Source organism: Theobroma cacao, chromosome 3 (genome assembly GCF_053813885.1).
Source record: "Theobroma cacao isolate CCN51 chromosome 3, ASM5381388v1, whole genome shotgun sequence".
NCBI classification, from domain to species: domain Eukaryota; kingdom Viridiplantae; phylum Streptophyta; class Magnoliopsida; order Malvales; family Malvaceae; genus Theobroma; species Theobroma cacao.
The window spans coordinates 41,292,884-41,311,279 of record NC_142641.1 but is presented as its reverse complement, the minus strand read 5'-3'; the positions used below and the strand labels follow the sequence as shown (position 1 = coordinate 41,311,279).

Sequence of the window (18,396 nt, the reverse complement as noted above, 5' to 3'; positions counted from 1 at the left end):
TAAATCATTATTAGTTAAAATTGATCTAATTGATAAAATTTTATAAAATAAGTTAATTCAGTAAAAAAATGATTAATTCAGTTTGATTTAGTCATAATTTTTTTCCTAATTAACATAATCAATGGACTTTAAATTTGTTGAAAAAATACAATTCATGAGAATCAAAACTTGCATCGTCTTGTTAAATATTAAACACTTTCCTCGTTAAGCTACGATAATTTGTTTTATTTAAATTTACAATTTATTATTTTACAAATATGAAATTGTAAACAATTATTATAATGTAAAGATTTTTATTTACCTCGCGCTCGTCTAGGATTTTATTTACAAATATGAAATAGTTCACGATTATATTTATTATAATAAAGTTTGGTAACGGAATCAATGTGTAAAAATATCAAAAAATTTCATTCAAGAAAAAAAATTATGATATAAAATGTTTAAATAAGTCTTTAAATTATTTAAGAATATTCAAATAAACTCTTATTATTTTATCATATTCAACAAGGTTTTTGTATTTATATTTTGAGTTAAATAAACTCTTAAGAGTCATGACTAATTATTAATTAATTAACATTAATAAAAATATTACTTATCATTTTATATTTATATAACACTGATATAATATTGATATCAATGGTGAAAAGGCCACATGACTATACTATTATATAAAATTAATATGTTATATAATCATTAATTATGATATGTTAACATATCACGTTAACATCATGCGATATAAAATAATAAATGAGATTTTGATTAAGTTAATTATAAATTATAAAATTTTTTTGATTTAAAATAAATAAAATTTATTTGATTAAAAATAAAAATATAAAAATTTGATTCAATATAATAAAAATATAAAAATTTATTTAAATTTTTGTATATATTATGCTAAATTTCATAGTTAAACTACTCAATGAATCAGATATACTTAAAAAAAAGTAAATAAATAAAATGTAATTCACTCGTGAATTAAAAAAGCCTTCTGACGCTGGGTCATAGGCGGGATGGGCTCAGGCCACCAATTGAAAATGGGCTTGGATATTTTGAAGCCGAGCCGCTGAGGCAAGAAAGAGACGGACGCCAAAAGAATTCGTCGTTCTGGTTTTAATTTCGTTCCCTTTGAGTTCCGGTCCGTTCGTGCACAAGGGAGAAGCCGTTTTCGTCGCCCTCTGCAGACACCGAGGGAGTCCCATAAATCAGCGTAACAACGAAGAATTATATGTTTCCAGGTACTCATTCATCAATTTCAATTCAATTTCGGCAAAAAGAGAGAGGAAAAGCGGTTAAATTAGCAGAACACTTTTAATTCAATGTGAATTGCGGGGGTTAAAAATTTAGGAATTTCAGGTTAGGTCTTTTAAATTTATTTTAATTAGGGTTTAGGATCATAAGTATGAAAGGCCGTACGCATCGGGCTGACCCCCATGACGACTGGGGAGACGGTTCATGGACCGTGGACTGCGTCTGTGGCGTCAATTTCGACGACGGTGAAGAGATGGTGAAGTGCGATGAGTGTGGCGTGTGGGTGCACACGCGCTGCTCGCGTTACACCAAGGCAGAAGAGTTGTTTGCCTGTGACAAGTGCAAGAGCAAGAGCAACCGTAATGACAGTGAGGAGAAGGAGGTTGCACAATTGCTTGTTGAATTGCCGACAAAAACGGTTAGGATAGAGAGTAGTTATGTGGGTCATGTGCCTCCTCGGCGGCCCTTTAGGCTTTGGACTGATATTCCCATGGAAGAGCGTGTCCATGTTCAAGGGGTTCCTGGAGGGGAGCCGGGTTTGTTTGGAGGTTTGTCTGGGGTTTTTACACCGGAGTTGTGGAAGTGTACAGGGTATGTGCCTAAAAAATTCAATTTCCAGTATAGGGAGTTCCCATGTTGGGATGAAAAGAAAGATGATGATAATAAAAATGGTATGCAAAATGAGAATGAGAATGGGAATCTGGTTGATAATGGTGCCGGAGTTCTGTTTTCTTTGTCTAAGGAGAGGGTGTTTGGCGCTCCGATTTATCCAATGAAGGATGCCTTAAAGGAAGGGAAGAAGAGTGAGGGTGAGGATTTGGATGGAAAACGTTGGCAGAATGGGGCAAGGAAGGATAGGAGTGTACTTCAGCCTGTTGTGATACCCTCCAGTAAGCGGAAGAAAGACGAGCTTGGGGCATCCAAAGATAGGAGTGCGAAGAAGAAGTCTAGAAGTGCTGCTGAGAAAGAGGCTTATGAGAAGAAGAGAGCTGCTCAGTCCCATAAAACAGGTTATTTAACTTACTTTTCAATGCAATTTATTACTGTACAATATATACACATGCAGAGATTAAAATTATCTTGTTATCATGAGAACTGTAGTTATTTGTCAAGAACACACGTTTCATATTATTGAAATGAACGGAAATGGTGAGTCTCATCTTTACCAAAGTTGGCATATGCATGTTGACTCCAGGTTTTTTTGTTGTTTTTGTGTTTGTTTTCATTCATTACTAGTGTTTAGGCCCAGCAGTGATGCAAAACAATTGGAATTTTATGAAGACAGAGGTTCGAAGTCTTTCAAGATGGATGTTCAGAGTGTAAAGAACAAAAATTTGAGGGATGGTGTGCTTCAAGAACCCACATCGGATGGTAATGTTGCATTGAACCATGCAATTGAAAGGCCTCAGAACAACTTAGTGGCAAAGGAGCGTGCTTCAGAGGCCTCAACTTCTAGTATGTCTGGACATGATTGTTCCATTAGATTTGAACTGAAGGAGGAGAAGGTTGACCACCAAATTCCTGCAGCTATGAAGAGCTCTCCTGCAACAGAAGATGTTGTTGCATTGCCATTAGAGCACAAAGATCCTGGGATAACTCCTGTTATAGAAGAGGTATCTTTGTTATGTCTTTCATTTATTGTTACCCTGGATGGAAATTATTTTTGTAGCTTTATCTGTTGTAATGGTTTTTTTTTTTTTTTAAATTTATCTAGCAGAAAAGAAATGAAGCTCTGTTAGTTGATGTCACAAGGACTAACGCAATCTCTACAATCTATAATCTTCTAGAAGCAAGTCTGTGATGATGTCGGGTCATGTGAAATAAAAAGCAATTGCCTTAAAATGGTGTAGTAGGTCGAACCTCAGCTTCTTGGTAAATAGGTTTTGCTTTTGATCTAGGGAACACAGTGATAATAGACACGGGCAAGCTGCTTAGAAAGGGTAGCCAAGGCCATCATGCAGGAGAGGAAACTTTCACAAATTACTAAAGCAAACTAGCTCAAAAAGGTTTTTGTTGGTTAAAGAATATATGCCTATTCATTGTTTGCAGGCATACATATATTGGAAAAGATCAAAGTACAGTAGTGGACCATGCTTAGAGAACTTCCAATCACATATAAAACATCAACCTGAGAGATCTTGATGTGAAAAACAAAAACACCATAACTTAAAGAAGTTATAGCTTCATTGTATTAGTTTCATTGAAAAATTATGATGCTACACTGTTAGTTTGCTTTGTCATAGTTAGAGGCTGGTTTCAGGTGTATCTATCCTTGTTCTCTAAATTTTAGTATCATGTTAAAATTTTGGTATGTTACATTGAAAGCATCACTTTCATCTAAATGTTGCTGTTGACAACTAGTTTTACGTGCAGTTTGCATGCAATCCTTGACATGTCTTTGTGTGTGTAAAATGGTAGAGGAGGAGTGTTTGATAAACATTTCTGATATGCTTTTTGTTTCACTCCTTATTTTTAGTAACCTTTTTATATTCTTGCAATAGGGTGATAGCATGACAATTGACAAAGTAGATGGTGGTGTAGAAGGTTCTCCAAGTCTTCAGGAGCATCCAGTTGATGATTTGGCTAGTTCTGCCCTGGGAGCTCAGGGCAATAAGATTGTTAAAGATTCTAATGTCTGCATGCCTCATGTTTTAATTAAACCTGATATTGAGGTGAAAAAAGAAATGAATTATGATGATGGTTCTAAGGTCGTCTTAACTGCTCAATCTTCTCCTCATGATGATACTAAAGACACAGGGAAATCTTTGCATCAGACATCAGAAACTTCCCAAATGAATGATGTGGTTGGAGGCAGTTCACAATCTTCTGATGGTAAGGAAAAGGTCATTGTGTCGGAAGCGGTTGCTGACTGTCCTTCTGATAAAGCTAACGAAATGTCTGGTGATTGTTCTTTGCTAAAACGCGATTTGGAGGGTTCAGAAGTTCCTGAGCCAGTGCAGAAAAGTTCTTCAGAATCCAAGCTTGTTCCTGGATCTGCTGAAGAGCTTAAATTAAGTGGAAATGTGTTAACCTCTGAAGAACAGTCTATCCAGCATAAAACGGTAGTATGTGTTGGAAAGTCATCTTCCACTTCATCTGCTGCCGTAAACCCCATGTCATCTATTCCTGATAACTCTAAACCTACAGATACTCAGAATTCTAATCCTAACACTAAGCAACGAGTAATTTCTGACAATAATGCAAGCATTAAGAAAGATCATGCTGCAAGTGATGTACCCAGGGATGAAGACAGGCATGACTTATCACGAAAGACAGCAAAAGAGCGTCCCAAATCCTCTTTCGGTTCTGCTTCAAAAGTGTCACATCAAAGCAGGATTTCACATGCTTCCATTTCTAGGAGAACTATATCTGAATTTAAAGATTATGTGCCTTCCTCATTTTCAAAGGCATCTTCGGTGCAGAATACTTCAGTTACCTCAGTCTCTGGTGAGCCTGCCGGGTCAATGCAAAGTCATTCTGCTCCACATGTTCAACAAAATAAGACATCAGCTTCAGGTTTCCCCCAGAAAGGTGAAAAGTTAAATCATTCAAGTACCCAGCCAGCATCTAAGGTTACTCATCCAACATCAGCACATCCTTTTGCACCATCAAATTCTCCTACTCTGAGTGATGAAGAGGTGTGAGATCAAGTGCTATCTTCTAATAAAATAATTTATGATTCTTTCTCTTTTTAATTTTTTTCTTTTTATTTTTAGCAGCTTCCATTGACAAATTTATTCTCCCTCTTTACTTCCTCATTTTCAGCTTGCTTTACTTCTGCATCAAGAACTTAATAGTTCTCCAAGAGTACCTCGTGTTCCACGTGTGCGGCACACTGGTAGCTTTCCTCAGCTGGCATCTCCAACTGCAACAAGTATGCTAATAAAGCGCACATCTAGCTCTGGAGGAAAGGATCACAGTGTGGTAATATGTGCACTTCCTTATCTGACATTTTGTGCCAACTTGCATTCCTGTTTTAAGTATTAGTTGCATTGGTAACAGAGGTTTTTAACAAGATTCAGCTTTGATGAGTGGTCCTTAATTCATTTGTAGGTTTCTAGAAGAAAAAACAAGGATGCATCTAAAGATGCGTCGCGTGGTTCTCGTGAGCTTGATGATGAGGCTAAAAGGACTGACAAAGCGCTACTTTCACCTGATCAGAGACAAGATACTGGATCTGCCATGGATGCTTCTGTTAAAAGAGATGACAAGAATGTACTGCCTGCACCCACCACAACCACAAACAGTGGCCCTTCTTCTTCCACTGAAGCCAATGACCAAACTTTGTCATCTATACGCAGTTCACCAAGGAATATATCTGATGATGACCCAGGCATAGTTCGTGGTTCTGCACCTCGTACTCTACCTGGTAATTGCCTCTCAAGGAAGTCTAATTGTACCAAAATTTCCTGAATTAGGACCAATCTCATGTTTGTTTGTTTACCCTCCAATTAGCCATTTGTAATATTCTTCTTCATGTTTTCAGGCTTGATAAATGAGATTATGAGCAAAGGCAGGCGAATGGCATATGAAGAACTATGCAATGCAGTCCTGCCGGTATGTTGCTTCTGTCAGGCAGAGTGCCTACTGTTTGCCTTATGCCATCTTTCTTTCTTTTTTTCTTTTATCCCTTGTAGTACTTGTAGGGGAGAGATTTCGCTTCCTCATTCTCTTTCTTTCTGCTTTTGTTCCAGCACTGGCCTAACTTGAGGAAACATAATGGAGAACGCTATGCATATTCTAGTCATTCTCAAGCTGTTCTTGATTGTCTAAGAAATCGACAAGAATGGGCTCAGTTGGTTGATCGTGGCCCCAAGGTATGCACATTGGCTGAGCATCTTTTACTACTTTGCTTGTGCACTGTGTTCTGCTGAGGGAATAAGGGATGGGACTTCAAGTGGGAAAATTCCTTATGAGACCCAAAACCATAAAACCAGTCTTCTGTGACGTTTCTTTTGTGATTAATGATCATAATTTGCTTCTCGTCTTGCAATTTTGTCAATGTGGATTGTTGTTGCTTTCACTTTTCAGTTTAGCCAATGAAGATTGGAAATATTAGTGAATAAAAAGGAAAGAAATTGATGCAATCATGCGGCATGCTTATAACAAATTTGAATCATTAATGTCAAGTCTAAAGCTTATGTCATCTATTGGCATGACAATTGCCTTGCTGCGATTGAGTATTCTAAAGTATTTTGCTTGATCTTTCTTATGAGGTTTGATGCGTTGTCTTTTGATGCCAGCATTGGTAAGCAGTTGTTAGTGATAATTACTCAAATATGAAGCCAAAAGTTGTGTAAAAATAACAAAAACTGATAGGAAAGGAGTAGGTAGCAAAGACAAGGGAAAAGAATTTTACAGGGTTTGTAGTGGTTAAATATCACCTAGACAATAATTCAGTTTTTCTGTATGCTGTACCTTTTACTTGGAATTAACTTTTAGTTTGTTTTTTATTTTTCCTTTTCTTTCCATAATTTCACAGTTCTTGACTTGTAAATTTTAATGAATTTTATCATTGTTGGATTTTAATTAAAGATCAAAATCACATTATTATGTACACAGACTAATTCAAGTAGGAAAAGGCGCAAGGCTGATGCTGAAGAGTCAGAGGATAATGAATACAGCAAAGGAAGAACTACTAAGGAGGTAGAAAGCAAAAGCCTCGAGTCACAGAAGGAAGAGTTTCCCAAGGGCAAAAGGAAAGCAAGGAAGCGAAGGCGACTGGCTTTGCAAGGAAGAGGAATAAAAGATGTCCAAAGGAGAAGGAAGGTAGATTTCAGCGAGGATGATGCTGGGCCTTTCTCTAATTCCAGTGAGGAGAGCATGTTCAGCGAGGATGAGATCCAAGGAGGCGGGGCTTGCCCAGCGGGGAGCGAGGCCTCAGCCAGCTCAGACGAGATAGGGACCATGTAACTTGAGGCCTGTCTACTCATCTTTTCAACTGGCTACCCAATATGAAGAAATGGGCTTCGTAGTTTTAACTTTTGGACAGTGCTCTTGTGTTTCTGATAGCGAGTCTTATCTTCCATGCGGTCGTCACCTTTTGAGATGAATCTCTGCATGCAGCGACCACTTTCCTTTTAGCGGCAATGGCGATTCACTATTGGCTTTGAAGAGTTGCTAGATGTTAGTGCCGGTCTGTTGTCTGATTGGAAAATGTAATATTCGTGTACATATACATAGACGGATTTTTTGGTAGTATTGCGTGGCTGCCCCGAGTTTTAAGAAAAGTTTTAATTTTGTCTCCACTTAAATATTTCGATGAACAATCCTTAATGTATAGTATTACATTTACGAAACTAATGAACAAAACCACCATATATATTACATCAGATCCATTGTAGGGTACAAGTGTGGGTTTTTGAATTCAACCAATCGTCATGTGTTGCTTGATGCGTTGGGTTGCGAATCATTTTGGTTTGGAAGGGTGGAACGATAATCGCTTGTCCATTCCTTTATTTTGTATCCCAAGTTGTTCCAAGGAATATATATTTGTGGAAGCAAAGGTAAAAATCTCTACAATAGGTAAAATGTGTTCTTCATGGTACAGTCATCAAAGTGTCCATTTTCACTTTGTTTCATTCTTAAGTTATAAAAATAGATCCTGTTCCAAAAAAAAAAAAAATATAGATTTGTGGTTGTTTTAAATGCAAATCAAAGCATGAATAAAATAAAATAAATATTTAATTTCACGCAACAAGAAAATATTGATTGGAGATAACACGGCTATCAATAAAGAAGATTTGAGTGCTCTTTCATATTTCGTTGTCATAATTGTAGTAATATATTGTCATTACTAAAGAAGGCGAGTAGATTTTTCTTTGGCCCTTTACAACCTACCTTACCTCCCCATTTTCATTTGACAGAGAAGATAAGAAGAATCAAAGATGGACTTGTATTTATATAGTATAGTAATAATAATAATAATAATCATTGATTGCCATATTGGATAAAAATATTATTGCTAGTAGTAGTAACTGAATATTGAATCACTCACAATCCACGAGATCGATTACGTGAGAGAAAATGAGTCATCAAATTGTTAAGAGGAGAAATCAAAATTTAATGTTAATTTAAACGCATTCTTTTTCCTCACGAAATGGCTGCAAGTAAAAAAAAAAAAAAAAAAATCCTTGCAATAAAACCGGTGTTTAAGGTACGAACGGTCATTGACATGTTCTGATTGCAATGGAAAAACGAGGGAAAAAGGAGTTAATAACAGTAAATAGAGAAAAGAAAAAGAAATATATATAATAATAATAATAATAATTCAAATTTAAGTATGATTCGGGTTATTTATCGTTGTATCGTGGACGCCTATAAAAAGGTGCGTGACTTAAAGTTGAAAAAAGACAAGATCGTTGAAAAGACGGTAAGTTTAAGTTGGCTTCTCCAATTTACTCCAACCCCAAACCCCTCTCTCCCTCCCTTCCTCCCCGACCTGTTTAGGGTTCCCTCGAATATTCCATCTTTCCCTTTTCTTTCTTCTTTTTTGTTTTTTCAAATTGTCTCTCCCAATTTCGGTACATTCTCTCGTCGACGAACAACCAATTGTCTGCTTTGATTCTGATCTCTGTAGGTGATTCAAATCTGTTTGATTTCTGGATTGGAGTTTTGATGATTCTTTTTTTTTTTTTCGGTTTTTAAAAGAATTTGTGTTTGGTTGATTGTGTAGGGTAGTGATTCATCGATCATGACGATTCCGGACTCGGGATTCATGATGGAGAACGGGGCGAGTTGCTTGCCGTGCACGCCCGAAGAAGAAAAAAAGATCGTTAATGATTTAAGAAACGAATCCGAGCGTAATTTGAAAGAAGGCAATTTGTATTTCGTTATTTCCAGCAGGTTTGTTTGAAACGAATTTTAACTTTTATTTTTTCTGGTTGTTTGGAGAATGGGCAAGGAATACGCATTTGATTTTTGAATATGCAAATTCTATGCCAATATTCAATTAAAATTAAACTTAATTTCCTAATCTTAACTTAGGATTTTTAATTTACTGTATAATTTGGGTTTTTTTTTTGGTCAGGTGGTTTCGAAGGTGGGAGAGGTATGTTGGGATGGACGCTGATGAAAATGTGATTGGGAACCAATCTTCTGATTCTCGGCATTTGAATGGGGCTTCTTCCGTGGTGGCAGAAAGGCCCGGTCCTATCGATAACTCTGATATTGTTCAAAATGGAAGTGATTGTGACTGCAAGGAAAATGAGATACAGCTGCGGAGAATGTTGATGGAAGGGCAGGATTATGTTTTGGTACCACAAGGAGTTTGGGAAAAGCTTCATGAATGGTAATGCTTCACTTCTGGCTATTTTTTTCTTTCATATGTGGAATGTATATGGTCCATGCTTTGGTCAGTCGATAGTTTATTGAGTTAGTTATCAAACTACTTGAATGAAGGGCTCTGAAAGAGTTATAAGCCTCTTTTGGTAGTAATCAATTTTAGGTTATTTAATGTTAATCGTGAGATTTAGTGGGTTATGTCAATAAAAAGGATAAACATGCAAAGAAATGTGCAGAGGCAATTTCTGCCACCAGGGTCAATTAATAATTCCTTCCTGGTTAAAGCAGTGTACACGAGTGACTTGATTATATGTCATACACTTGAATGTATTTGTCTTTGCTGTACTTATTTAATAAGATGTCTGGTAAAATTTGTTACTGTTTTTAATATATCTTTCTATTTCTTTTTAGGTATAAAGGAGGGCCAGCATTGCCAAGAAAGATGATTTTGCAGGGTGTTTATCACAGAAAGTTTGATGTAGAGGTTTACCCACTTCGTCTTAAGTTGATAGATTCCAGGGATGAAAGTCAGTCAATTATATGGATAAGCAGAAAGGTATGGCTTCTAGTATTGACGTCAGTTCATTGTAAGTTTTGAAATCTATGAAGAAACTGGAAATCATTCCAATATAAACCAATTGCTAAATGTATTTGGAATTGCTTTTTGGTTTCTGAAGTATTATTTTCAGGTCTTTAGTGTCCTTGAAAAATATGCACTTTTGTTACGTAGACCATGCAGGATCTAACTCCCCCTTTTCCTCACTTCTATTCTTTTGGTTGGGTGGCATGTTTAGGCTTCTGTAGCTGTGCTTTTCCAAAAGGTATGTGCACTTAGAGGAATAGAGCAGGACAAGGTGAGCATCTCTCTTTTTTTCTTTTTTCCCCTATTAAGCATGTATTTTTTAATAGAGTAATCTTAGAAGAAAATTTGTTTGCTTTAAGTCAACTTCAATTGCTTGTTTTGGTTCATTATATATTGCTAGGCTCGCATTTGGGATTATTTCAACAAGCAAAAGCATGGACAGTTGTTTGTTTCAAACAAAAGTGTGGAGGAATCAAACTTGCAAATGGATCAAGATGTGAGTATCTTTTTGTTTTTGCCTTCTCTGTTTCGATTTCTAATTGGTTTTGATTCATCTGCATGTTTGATTGAACTTTACAGATTCTTCTGGAGCAAGTTGATGGACATCATTCTTCGAGATTTGGCATGGATTCTACAGGAAATGAACTAGCTTTGGTTTCCTTGGAACCTTCAAGATCATCCTTGACAATTGCTGGGGGGCCAACCATGTCCAATGGTCACTCCTCAGGTTACAGATCGAATTTGTATCCAGGAAGTTCCTTAAGCTCCGGGTTAAATGATATAGATGATGGTTTCGATGCCTATAACTCTGTTAGAAAAGGAGAGAAGGGAGGTTTGGCTGGATTACAGAACCTAGGAAATACTTGTTTTATGAATAGTGCTCTTCAATGTTTAGTGCACACGCCTCCTCTTGTTGAGTATTTCTTGAAAGATTACAGTGATGAGATCAACACAGAAAACCCTTTGGGAATGCATGTAATCTATGGTGCTATCTACAATTTTGTTTTTGTAGTTTAATGTGAATTATTCATTTGAACAGTTTTGACACCTCTTTTCGAGCACTTCATAAAATCTCCAACTTAAATTGTACTTGTGCAGGGGGAGCTTGCACTTGCATTTGGTGAGTTGTTACGAAAATTATGGTCCTCAGGTAGAATTGCAATTGCTCCACGTGCATTTAAGGGAAAACTTGCTCGGTTTGCACCCCAGTTTAGTGGTTATAACCAGCATGATTCTCAAGTAAGTGCTGTCTGATGTATAGATACTCTGTTCTTCTGCAAAGTTGGCAATCGGGTAACTTGTATAAATTAGTGGGCATTATGTTATTAGGGTATGTTTACCTCAACAATATTAAGCTGGAAAGAAAGTGATGAACATTAAACATTTGAAAAATAACAAATAGGATTCACAGTTTGACTTACAATTGCAATTTTAATACTTCTAAATTAATCCTAATATGGCATGCTCAGTTAGTGAATGTATGATCAATTAGCAAAATGCTCTATGGTCTCAAAATTCTGGTGGTGATGCAATATGGATTGGGAGAGATATTTTAGTCTTCACCACTCTTATAATGGTCTAGTATGTGTATGTTTTAAGGATCCTAAGCTTTAATATTTGACTTATAACTTTGGTTTCCAAGGCTTTGGTATGGACCTTTTGCATATCACAACTTAAGAATGATTTAGAATGTTGTTTTTATGGTATCTAGAGGTATAACTGTTTAGGGGTACATCTAATATTTTTATTTTCTTTATGCTTAATCTAATGATGGAGCATTTTTTCTTAGGAACTTTTGGCTTTCTTACTGGATGGGCTGCATGAAGACTTGAATAGGGTTAAACAAAAACCTTATATTGAAATGAAGGATTCTGATGGTCGTCCTGATGAGGAAGTTGCAGCTGAATGTTGGAGAAATCACAAGGCCCGGAATGACTCAGTGATTGTGGATGTTTGCCAAGTGAGAAATTTTCTTATTCTGCCTGCATGTTTTGATTTGGAGCTGCTATGATGGTCCTCCTTAAAATTATTTTGAAAATGTAGAGTGGTATCAGGGTTTTTATTACATGGCATCTAAGATTTGTTGTCAGTGATAGTCTAAGCGGTTTCATGACAACTCTAAAAAGTGCCTTTTTTGTCATTATAGCTTTTTCTGTTCTTCAAGATTTGGGCATTTCTCACAGACTATAGGGGCCTGGTGCCTTTGAGGCTCCTATGTTTAATTTGTCCCATGTTTATGTCATTGTTTTCATTCATCTTACATGTCAATAATACGCAACTTCAAGTTTCTGACCATGGAAATGTAGGCTGATTTTTCCCCATATTACTAACAATTGGTATATTGTTTATAATGCTCTTGCCTTTCAGGGTCAATATAAGTCAACACTGGTTTGCCCAGTTTGCAGCAAAATTTCAATTACTTTTGACCCGTTCATGTATCTATCATTGCCACTACCTTCGACGATCACTAGGGCAATGACAGTGACAGTGTTTTCTGGTGATGGAAATGGTCTTCCACTGCCATATATGGTCTCTGTGCTGAAAAATGGATTCTGCAAAGATCTCCTTTTGGCATTAGGTACTGCATGTTGCTTGAAGAGTGATGAGAACCTTCTGCTTGCAGAGGTAAACATGTCGTGAATTGATTCTTAATTTTAATTTTAGCTGTTTCAGTTATAGGTTTTAATGATTGGCTTCTTATCTTAATTTTAATGATTGGCTGAAGTATTAGATTTTCCATATCAGGTCTATGAAAACAAGATTTATCGATATTTGGATACACCTTTGGAGCCATTGATTTCAATAAAGGATGATGAACATATTGTGGCCTTCCGAATTCAAAAAAAAGGGATGGGGAAAACTAAGCTAGTAATTTTTCATCGATGGCAGGAAAAGTAAGTTTACTTCCTTTGTCTCTCTAGCTATTGTAATGTTTCCCTAGCAAATTATATTGTTTTCATCTGATTTACCATCTGCATATGCTTAGATATTTTTGAAAATAAAGGTTTCATAGTTTTTATCTATTATTGCAATTGTTTTGTGATTATTAATATTATTATTATTTTAAATAGCAACCATCTTTGTCCGCACAGTTTATCCATTCACTGTGCACACCTTGTGGCGTGAATTTGGTTAAAAAATCTGCAGAAGACTTTGTTACTTTTGCAGCACTTTTCAGTTTTGATTTATGTCATAAATGTGTGTAGGTGTACTAGGAAGTGAATAATGGACTTCTTTGGCTTCTTATCTTTTGCTTAAGTTTTTGGAGGGGGGAAGAAAGTAATCACATATTAATAAGCTTAGAGAGGGAGAGCAAGGGATGGAAGGAGGGTGGGAGGGGGGAGAGGGATATTTCTTCTTATATTTTGGCTTAAGGCTTTTTGAGGGAGGGAGAAAGTCGCATATGAATTGTTGAATATAAGCTGTCTTCTTCTTCTTTGCTTCTTTGGTTAAGATTTTAAACCAATTTATTGGGCTTTCCAGATCCACGTCAGATTATCTTAAGAGTGGCGCAGAGCTTTTTGGAACTCCACTGGTTACTTATTTGGGGGAAGACCAACCAAGTGGAGCTGATATTGAAACTGCTGTTTCTAAAGTACTGTCACCTTTCAAAAGAATGTATTCTTCAGCTAAGGCTCATATTGGCAAGGAAAATGGCTTTCTCTCAGATGGTCTTGATGAACAATGCAGCAGTTCTGATGTTCAGCCAGTTGAAAACGGAGAACGTGAGGGTACATCAAGCATGGACTTATCGCTCCTGCTCCTCTTGACTGATGACAGGGTTATGAACTTCAAGGCTTTTAAGAAGGATACACTCTTTGAATCTGGGCAAATCATAAGGGTTGTGCTAGATTGGACTGAAAAAGAACAGGAGTTATATGATGCTAGCTACTTGAAGGACATCCCAGAGGTTCATAAAGCAGGGTTTACAGCAAAAAAGACCCGTCAGGAAGCCATCTCTCTATCTTCATGTTTGGATGCTTTCCTGATGGAAGAACCTCTAGGGCCTGATGACATGTGGTAAGTGCTTAAAACATGTTTTAATTGGATTTCAAATAATAAGGTTGTGGATTCTCACTTTACTGTAAGCAGTATTGATGCTTTATGTCTTAAATTATTAATGCAGGTATTGTCCTCGTTGCAAGGAACATAGGCAAGCTATAAAGAAGCTAGACTTGTGGATGTTACCAGAGATTATTGTTTTTCACTTAAAACGCTTCACTTATGGCAGATACCTAAAGAACAAGATTGACACTTTTGTGAATTTCCCAATTCACAATCTTGATTTGAGCAAATATGTCATGAACAAAGATGGACAGACTTATGTATATGAGCTATATGCCATCAGCAACCATTATGGTGGTCTAGGTGGCGGCCATTACACGGCATATGCTAAGGTAAAGTTGTAATCTAGCTGAGTAGTGCTTTGCTTATTTGAATTTATGATGCGAGTCTATTCCAATAGCCATCTCTCACGGATATTACTTATGCACCTTACCTGTAATTTGGATAACCAACATGCTTTTTTGTTTTCCACATTTGCAGTTGATTGATGAGAATAGATGGTATCATTTTGATGATAGCCATGTTTCTCCAGTCAACGAATCGGACATCAAGACCTCAGCTGCTTATCTGTTGTTCTATAAGAGAGTTAGAAGTGAACCCAAGGTGGAGGCAGGAGAGGCATCACACAGTCATTCCATCTCTTGAGGCCCTGATCGAGTGCATTTTACGATACTATTGCTTCTGGAGCTGCCTCCATTTGAGGTTAGTCTGGGCTCACCTCATACTCGCTGTTGTACCATGTCATGAACTGATGATTTTACTTGGCTGAGAAAGCCGTTGGGAGCCCACATGTTATAGAAGATAGGGGACCCTAGCACTGGCGTGGACATAACCAACTCACAGCGACAGGGTGACACAACTCAAAGGTGGGGCAAATATTAGTTCAATTATTTATTAAAATTTTTTGAAAGAAATTTTGGTCAGAGTACTAGGTCTGCTTATAGTTATAGGTGCTTAATTTGTATTATGAACAATGCGGTAGTAACCAATCTATTATCACCTCTTTACAGAAGTATCTGTCACCTGACTCAGCGATTAAATTGGAAGATGATTTAATCTCTACCAAGTCATTTGACATTATTAATGTTTGGCGATGGATGTAAATGTTTTAAGATACTAGAGCAATGACATTATTAATCCTCTCTTTGCTTTTCATTACATGAAAGGTGTTTTTCTGTATGGGAATTTGTCTTGTAAGGCAGAAAAGAACAAGTTATCTGGAATCTTATTCTTAGTGAACCTTTAAACTAACGTCAATCATGCCCCTACCAACTTTCAACCGAATCTTCGATGGCATAATATAAAGATATAATTATAGTATTTATTAATAAAACAAGGACCCAAATCACTTTAAGACTGTTCATTTTTCCTTCTCTTTTCTTATGCTGAACAGGGACGGGAATCAGGTTGTTGGTTTGAGATGATTGCTGAACAGATATATAAAATAAAAAATTTCATAATTGTTCACTACAACAAGAAGGGAGATAACAAAAAACAATAATGTAGCAAATTAATAATCATCATTTAAACTTAGTCTAAGCTGCGGTCCCCTCTCTCTACCAAACTCTCTCAATCAACAACCGAACACCCTGCAAAAATAACACCAAAAAGTGAAAAAGATCACACTTGAGTGCCAGCTAAAAAGATCAAAAGCAACCCGAATCATGTTCAATTTCCCAGTCAGAGCTTACGCCACCACCACCCACCATTGCCCCGGTTGCCTCTATCAACCCTAAATTAAAAAGTTGACAGACTAGGGCTCGTTGGATATCTATTTACATGCCCTTCCATTGTTTTTTTTTGGGTGGGATGGCAGTCAAGGTAAAGTTGATGGTGTTCCCCCTGACACAATGTTAGCGTACAAGCAAAGAAACAGAATTTACCTTTCCCTAACAACGAAGCTGCCCCTTATTCTCTTTATATCACCCTCTCCATTGCCCTTTTTTATAGAAAAAAAAAGAAAAAATTTTCTCTAAATCTTGATAAAAAAAGAGCTTTGAATTCGTCTCTACACCAACGTTTTAATCAATAAGAATGAGGCCGGCAGCAGTACATGCCCGATGAATTGATATCTTTCCTGCTATCAACCAAAAATTGAAAAACGTAAATGTCACCATTACGGAGTTTGTCATTATCAGTCGCAAACAGAACTAAACGAATGGTGTGTCTTAAATCTTATCAAGATAACGGAATATCCGCAATGAAAAGAGGAAATTAACCGTTAGAAATGTGGAAAGCTCCCAACTTTTACCCAAAACTTACCGTTGCGGAAGAAATAGACAAATAGCCTGTGGAAGAACTGGTCGGAGAAGACGGTTGCGTCACGGCATTCCCAATGCTTCCACCGGCGGTTGTATTACTCCCAACTACGTCGTTCGTACTAATCCCGAGAGGATACACCGGCGTTCCATCAGGCTTAAACAACCCATAATTCCTCTCTGAAGTGGGACCTGGTTTCATATTCTCATTAAACAAGGCAAAAACATAAATATTAAGATCCGAATTCGGCCTCATTGGGGTCCCTGTTTTCTTCGACATCAATTTAATCAAATTCCCATTATATTTCTTGGCATTATCGGGTGTGGCTCCAGCCTCATCTTCATCTCCCTTTGAAGGCCACCCAGTTTCCGATATATGAACGGCCAGCTTCTTGTAACCTAACGAAGCTAAAGCAGAATAAACGGCGTCGATTTGAGCGTATAACATGTTGTCGTAATGTAAATTCGTCGCTTGATCGATAACTCCCTGGTTAGGCTGAAAAAGAACAAAATCTAACGAAACTTGCTTGGGGTTTCCCTTATAAGCAAAGTACGGATACGCATTAATCAAAAAAGGAGACCCAGTTTTTTGATGAAAACTCAAAGTTTCGCTTAAACAATCTATCAGATCTTCACGGAACGCTCCAGCTGAAGGCGGATAAGAGGTTTCGAGAATGGCTAAGGAATGTGCTGTCGTGACAGTTACTTGTTTGTCGAGTCCGAGGTTAACCAGCGCAGTGTGAACGCTTTGCATTGCCGGGAGAAGGTTGTCTGAGAGAGTAGTGTCGTTGAAAGTGAGAACCTCGTTTCCGACGAAGATGCATGCGATTTTTGTAGCGGGTAAGTGGGCTTGAACGTTTTGCTTGACCCAAGCTTCTGCTTTAGCCGGATCTTGCATCCTGTCCAAGTACTCGTTGCCTAAACCTACGATGAATTCGACGCCGGTGTTTGCGAATGCGCTAAGGACTCCTGGATCTGCATCGTAGAGTTTCACTTTGGTGGCTCCAATTGATTTTACTAGTGGCACTACGTCTTCTGGGGATGGAAGATTGTTGGCTATTTGTCCATAATTGATCCCAATTGAATTAACCATAATTGGAAACAAATAAGCTGCAATAACCAAAAAGGAAATGCAAACAAAAATTAGCAAATTAATGCATTATAATTCAATCCCAGTAAATAAAATTAGAGTGTGAGTTACCCAGTACCTGAAATTGAAAGAATAATAGAAGCATAGCAGAAGAATCTAGGGAACCCCATGAGAACAGAGCAGTTGGTAAAGTGAGTGAGTGAGTGTGCAGGGGCAAAATGGCTTTTAAGTATCTTTGTTTTTTAAAGGTAAAAGCCGTCAATGAACACGCAAATTGAGTCGCCAAAAGTGTTAAGCAAGACAACAAACAAGAAATTCTTCAAGATTTTTCAGTCACTTTCTTACAAGCTTCGAGTGACAACTGTAATAAGCTGATGCGAGAGTTGATAAGAGTAGTAGAGCAATGAGTGAGCGGAGAGTTCGGCCTTTATCACTCAAGCAGACAGCTGTGCAATGTCGACAAGCAAACCTCGAAAGCAATGGGAGCTTAGGTTGGCAAAAGAAGAAAAGTAAGAAAAAAAAAAAAGGCTTTAGACGTAAGGACTTCCCCCTCTGTTTGGGTTTAGTTGTCAGAGTCTGCGCCGGGATTGAATAACTTGACGTTGATATAAAGGGCGGCAGAATTCTTAGAGGCGGCGATTGTAGAGTGTTGATCAAGATTTTCACGATGGGGATTAGCTAATGATTCGCAATCAAAAGGGGTAGATTATTTATGAGCAGACGATGAATGCTCACCGAATGTTTATATATTGTGATTGTGCTGTTGTATTTTTGGTGGGGCCAAAGGTTTGCTTCTCCGACACTCTTCACATGGGTCACCGTTCACTTTTCTTCAGACCTTATTAACAATTTCTTTTACTTAATTCGAT

General features: G+C 37.3%; 3 protein-coding genes across 7 annotated transcripts; 2 read left to right on the top strand and 1 right to left on the bottom strand.

The window, feature by feature from the left end:
- Positions 1–1,076: 1,076 nt before the first annotated feature.
- Positions 1,077–7,580, top strand: LOC18605952 (RING/FYVE/PHD zinc finger superfamily protein). The gene is made up of 8 exons (XM_018118054.2): positions 1,077–2,258; positions 2,485–2,861; positions 3,750–4,886; positions 5,014–5,172; positions 5,302–5,617; positions 5,735–5,805; positions 5,943–6,065; positions 6,811–7,580. The coding sequence occupies exons 1-8, from the start codon at positions 1,400–1,402 to the stop codon at positions 7,159–7,161; spliced, it is 3,393 nt and encodes a 1,130-aa protein (XP_017973543.2). The 5' UTR covers positions 1,077–1,399; the 3' UTR covers positions 7,162–7,580.
- A 1,014-nt stretch (positions 7,581–8,594) lies between these two features.
- On the top strand, positions 8,595–15,337 carry LOC18605951 (ubiquitin carboxyl-terminal hydrolase 9-like). Of its 3 annotated transcripts, none has more exons than XM_018117646.2 (14): positions 8,595–8,823; positions 8,929–9,093; positions 9,278–9,538; positions 9,943–10,087; positions 10,326–10,385; positions 10,515–10,610; positions 10,694–11,089; positions 11,213–11,353; positions 11,904–12,074; positions 12,482–12,739; positions 12,860–13,008; positions 13,598–14,134; positions 14,241–14,511; positions 14,660–15,337. In XM_018117646.2, exons 2-14 carry the CDS (start codon positions 8,942–8,944, stop codon positions 14,822–14,824), a joined length of 2,802 nt encoding a protein of 933 aa, XP_017973135.2. In that variant the 5' UTR covers positions 8,595–8,823; positions 8,929–8,941; the 3' UTR covers positions 14,825–15,337. The 3 variants fall into 3 exon arrangements, with proteins under 3 accessions (XP_017973135.2, XP_007039352.3, XP_088660445.1); XM_007039290.3 differs by having other exon boundaries at positions 8,924–9,093; XM_088804319.1 differs by having other exon boundaries at positions 8,595–8,827; positions 8,924–9,093.
- A 263-nt stretch (positions 15,338–15,600) lies between these two features.
- Positions 15,601–18,238, bottom strand: LOC18605950 (Glycosyl hydrolase superfamily protein). 3 transcript variants are annotated; one of them, XM_088804320.1, is made up of 4 exons: positions 17,646–18,238; positions 16,442–17,547; positions 16,063–16,259; positions 15,601–15,768 (listed from the first exon to the last, which is right to left on the bottom strand). In XM_088804320.1, the coding sequence occupies exons 1-3, from the start codon at positions 17,695–17,697 to the stop codon at positions 16,188–16,190; spliced, it is 1,230 nt and encodes a 409-aa protein (XP_088660446.1). In that variant the 5' UTR covers positions 17,698–18,238; the 3' UTR covers positions 15,601–15,768; positions 16,063–16,187. The 3 variants fall into 3 exon arrangements, with proteins under 3 accessions (XP_088660446.1, XP_088660447.1, XP_017973138.2); XM_088804321.1 differs by having other exon boundaries at positions 16,063–16,256; positions 17,646–18,237; XM_018117649.2 differs by having other exon boundaries at positions 15,601–16,259.
- Positions 18,239–18,396: the final 158 nt, after the last annotated feature.

Bases quoted from the DNA above. Each gene is read 5' to 3' on its own strand.
- LOC18605951 (XM_018117646.2), top strand. From the start codon at position 8,942: ATGACGATTCCGGACTCGGGATTCATGATGGAGAACGGGGCGAGTTGC. The intron at 12,075-12,481 runs GTGAGAAATTTT...CTTGCCTTTCAG, and splicing joins TGATTGTGGATGTTTGCCAA to GGTCAATATAAGTCAACACT. The intron at 13,009-13,597 runs GTAAGTTTACTT...TGGGCTTTCCAG, and splicing joins TTTCATCGATGGCAGGAAAA to ATCCACGTCAGATTATCTTA.
- LOC18605950 (XM_018117649.2), bottom strand. From the start codon at position 17,697: ATGGGGTTCCCTAGATTCTTCTGCTATGCTTCTATTATTCTTTCAATT. The intron at 17,548-17,645 runs GTACTGGGTAAC...TGGTTATTGCAG, and splicing joins TATTATTCTTTCAATTTCAG to CTTATTTGTTTCCAATTATG. The intron at 16,260-16,441 runs GTAAGTTTTGGG...TTTGGTTGATAG, and splicing joins TGTCTATTTCTTCCGCAACG to CAGGAAAGATATCAATTCAT.
- LOC18605952 (XM_018118054.2), top strand. From the start codon at position 1,400: ATGAAAGGCCGTACGCATCGGGCTGACCCCCATGACGACTGGGGAGAC. The intron at 5,173-5,301 runs GTAATATGTGCA...ATTCATTTGTAG, and splicing joins GAGGAAAGGATCACAGTGTG to GTTTCTAGAAGAAAAAACAA. The intron at 6,066-6,810 runs GTATGCACATTG...TTATGTACACAG, and splicing joins TGGTTGATCGTGGCCCCAAG to ACTAATTCAAGTAGGAAAAG.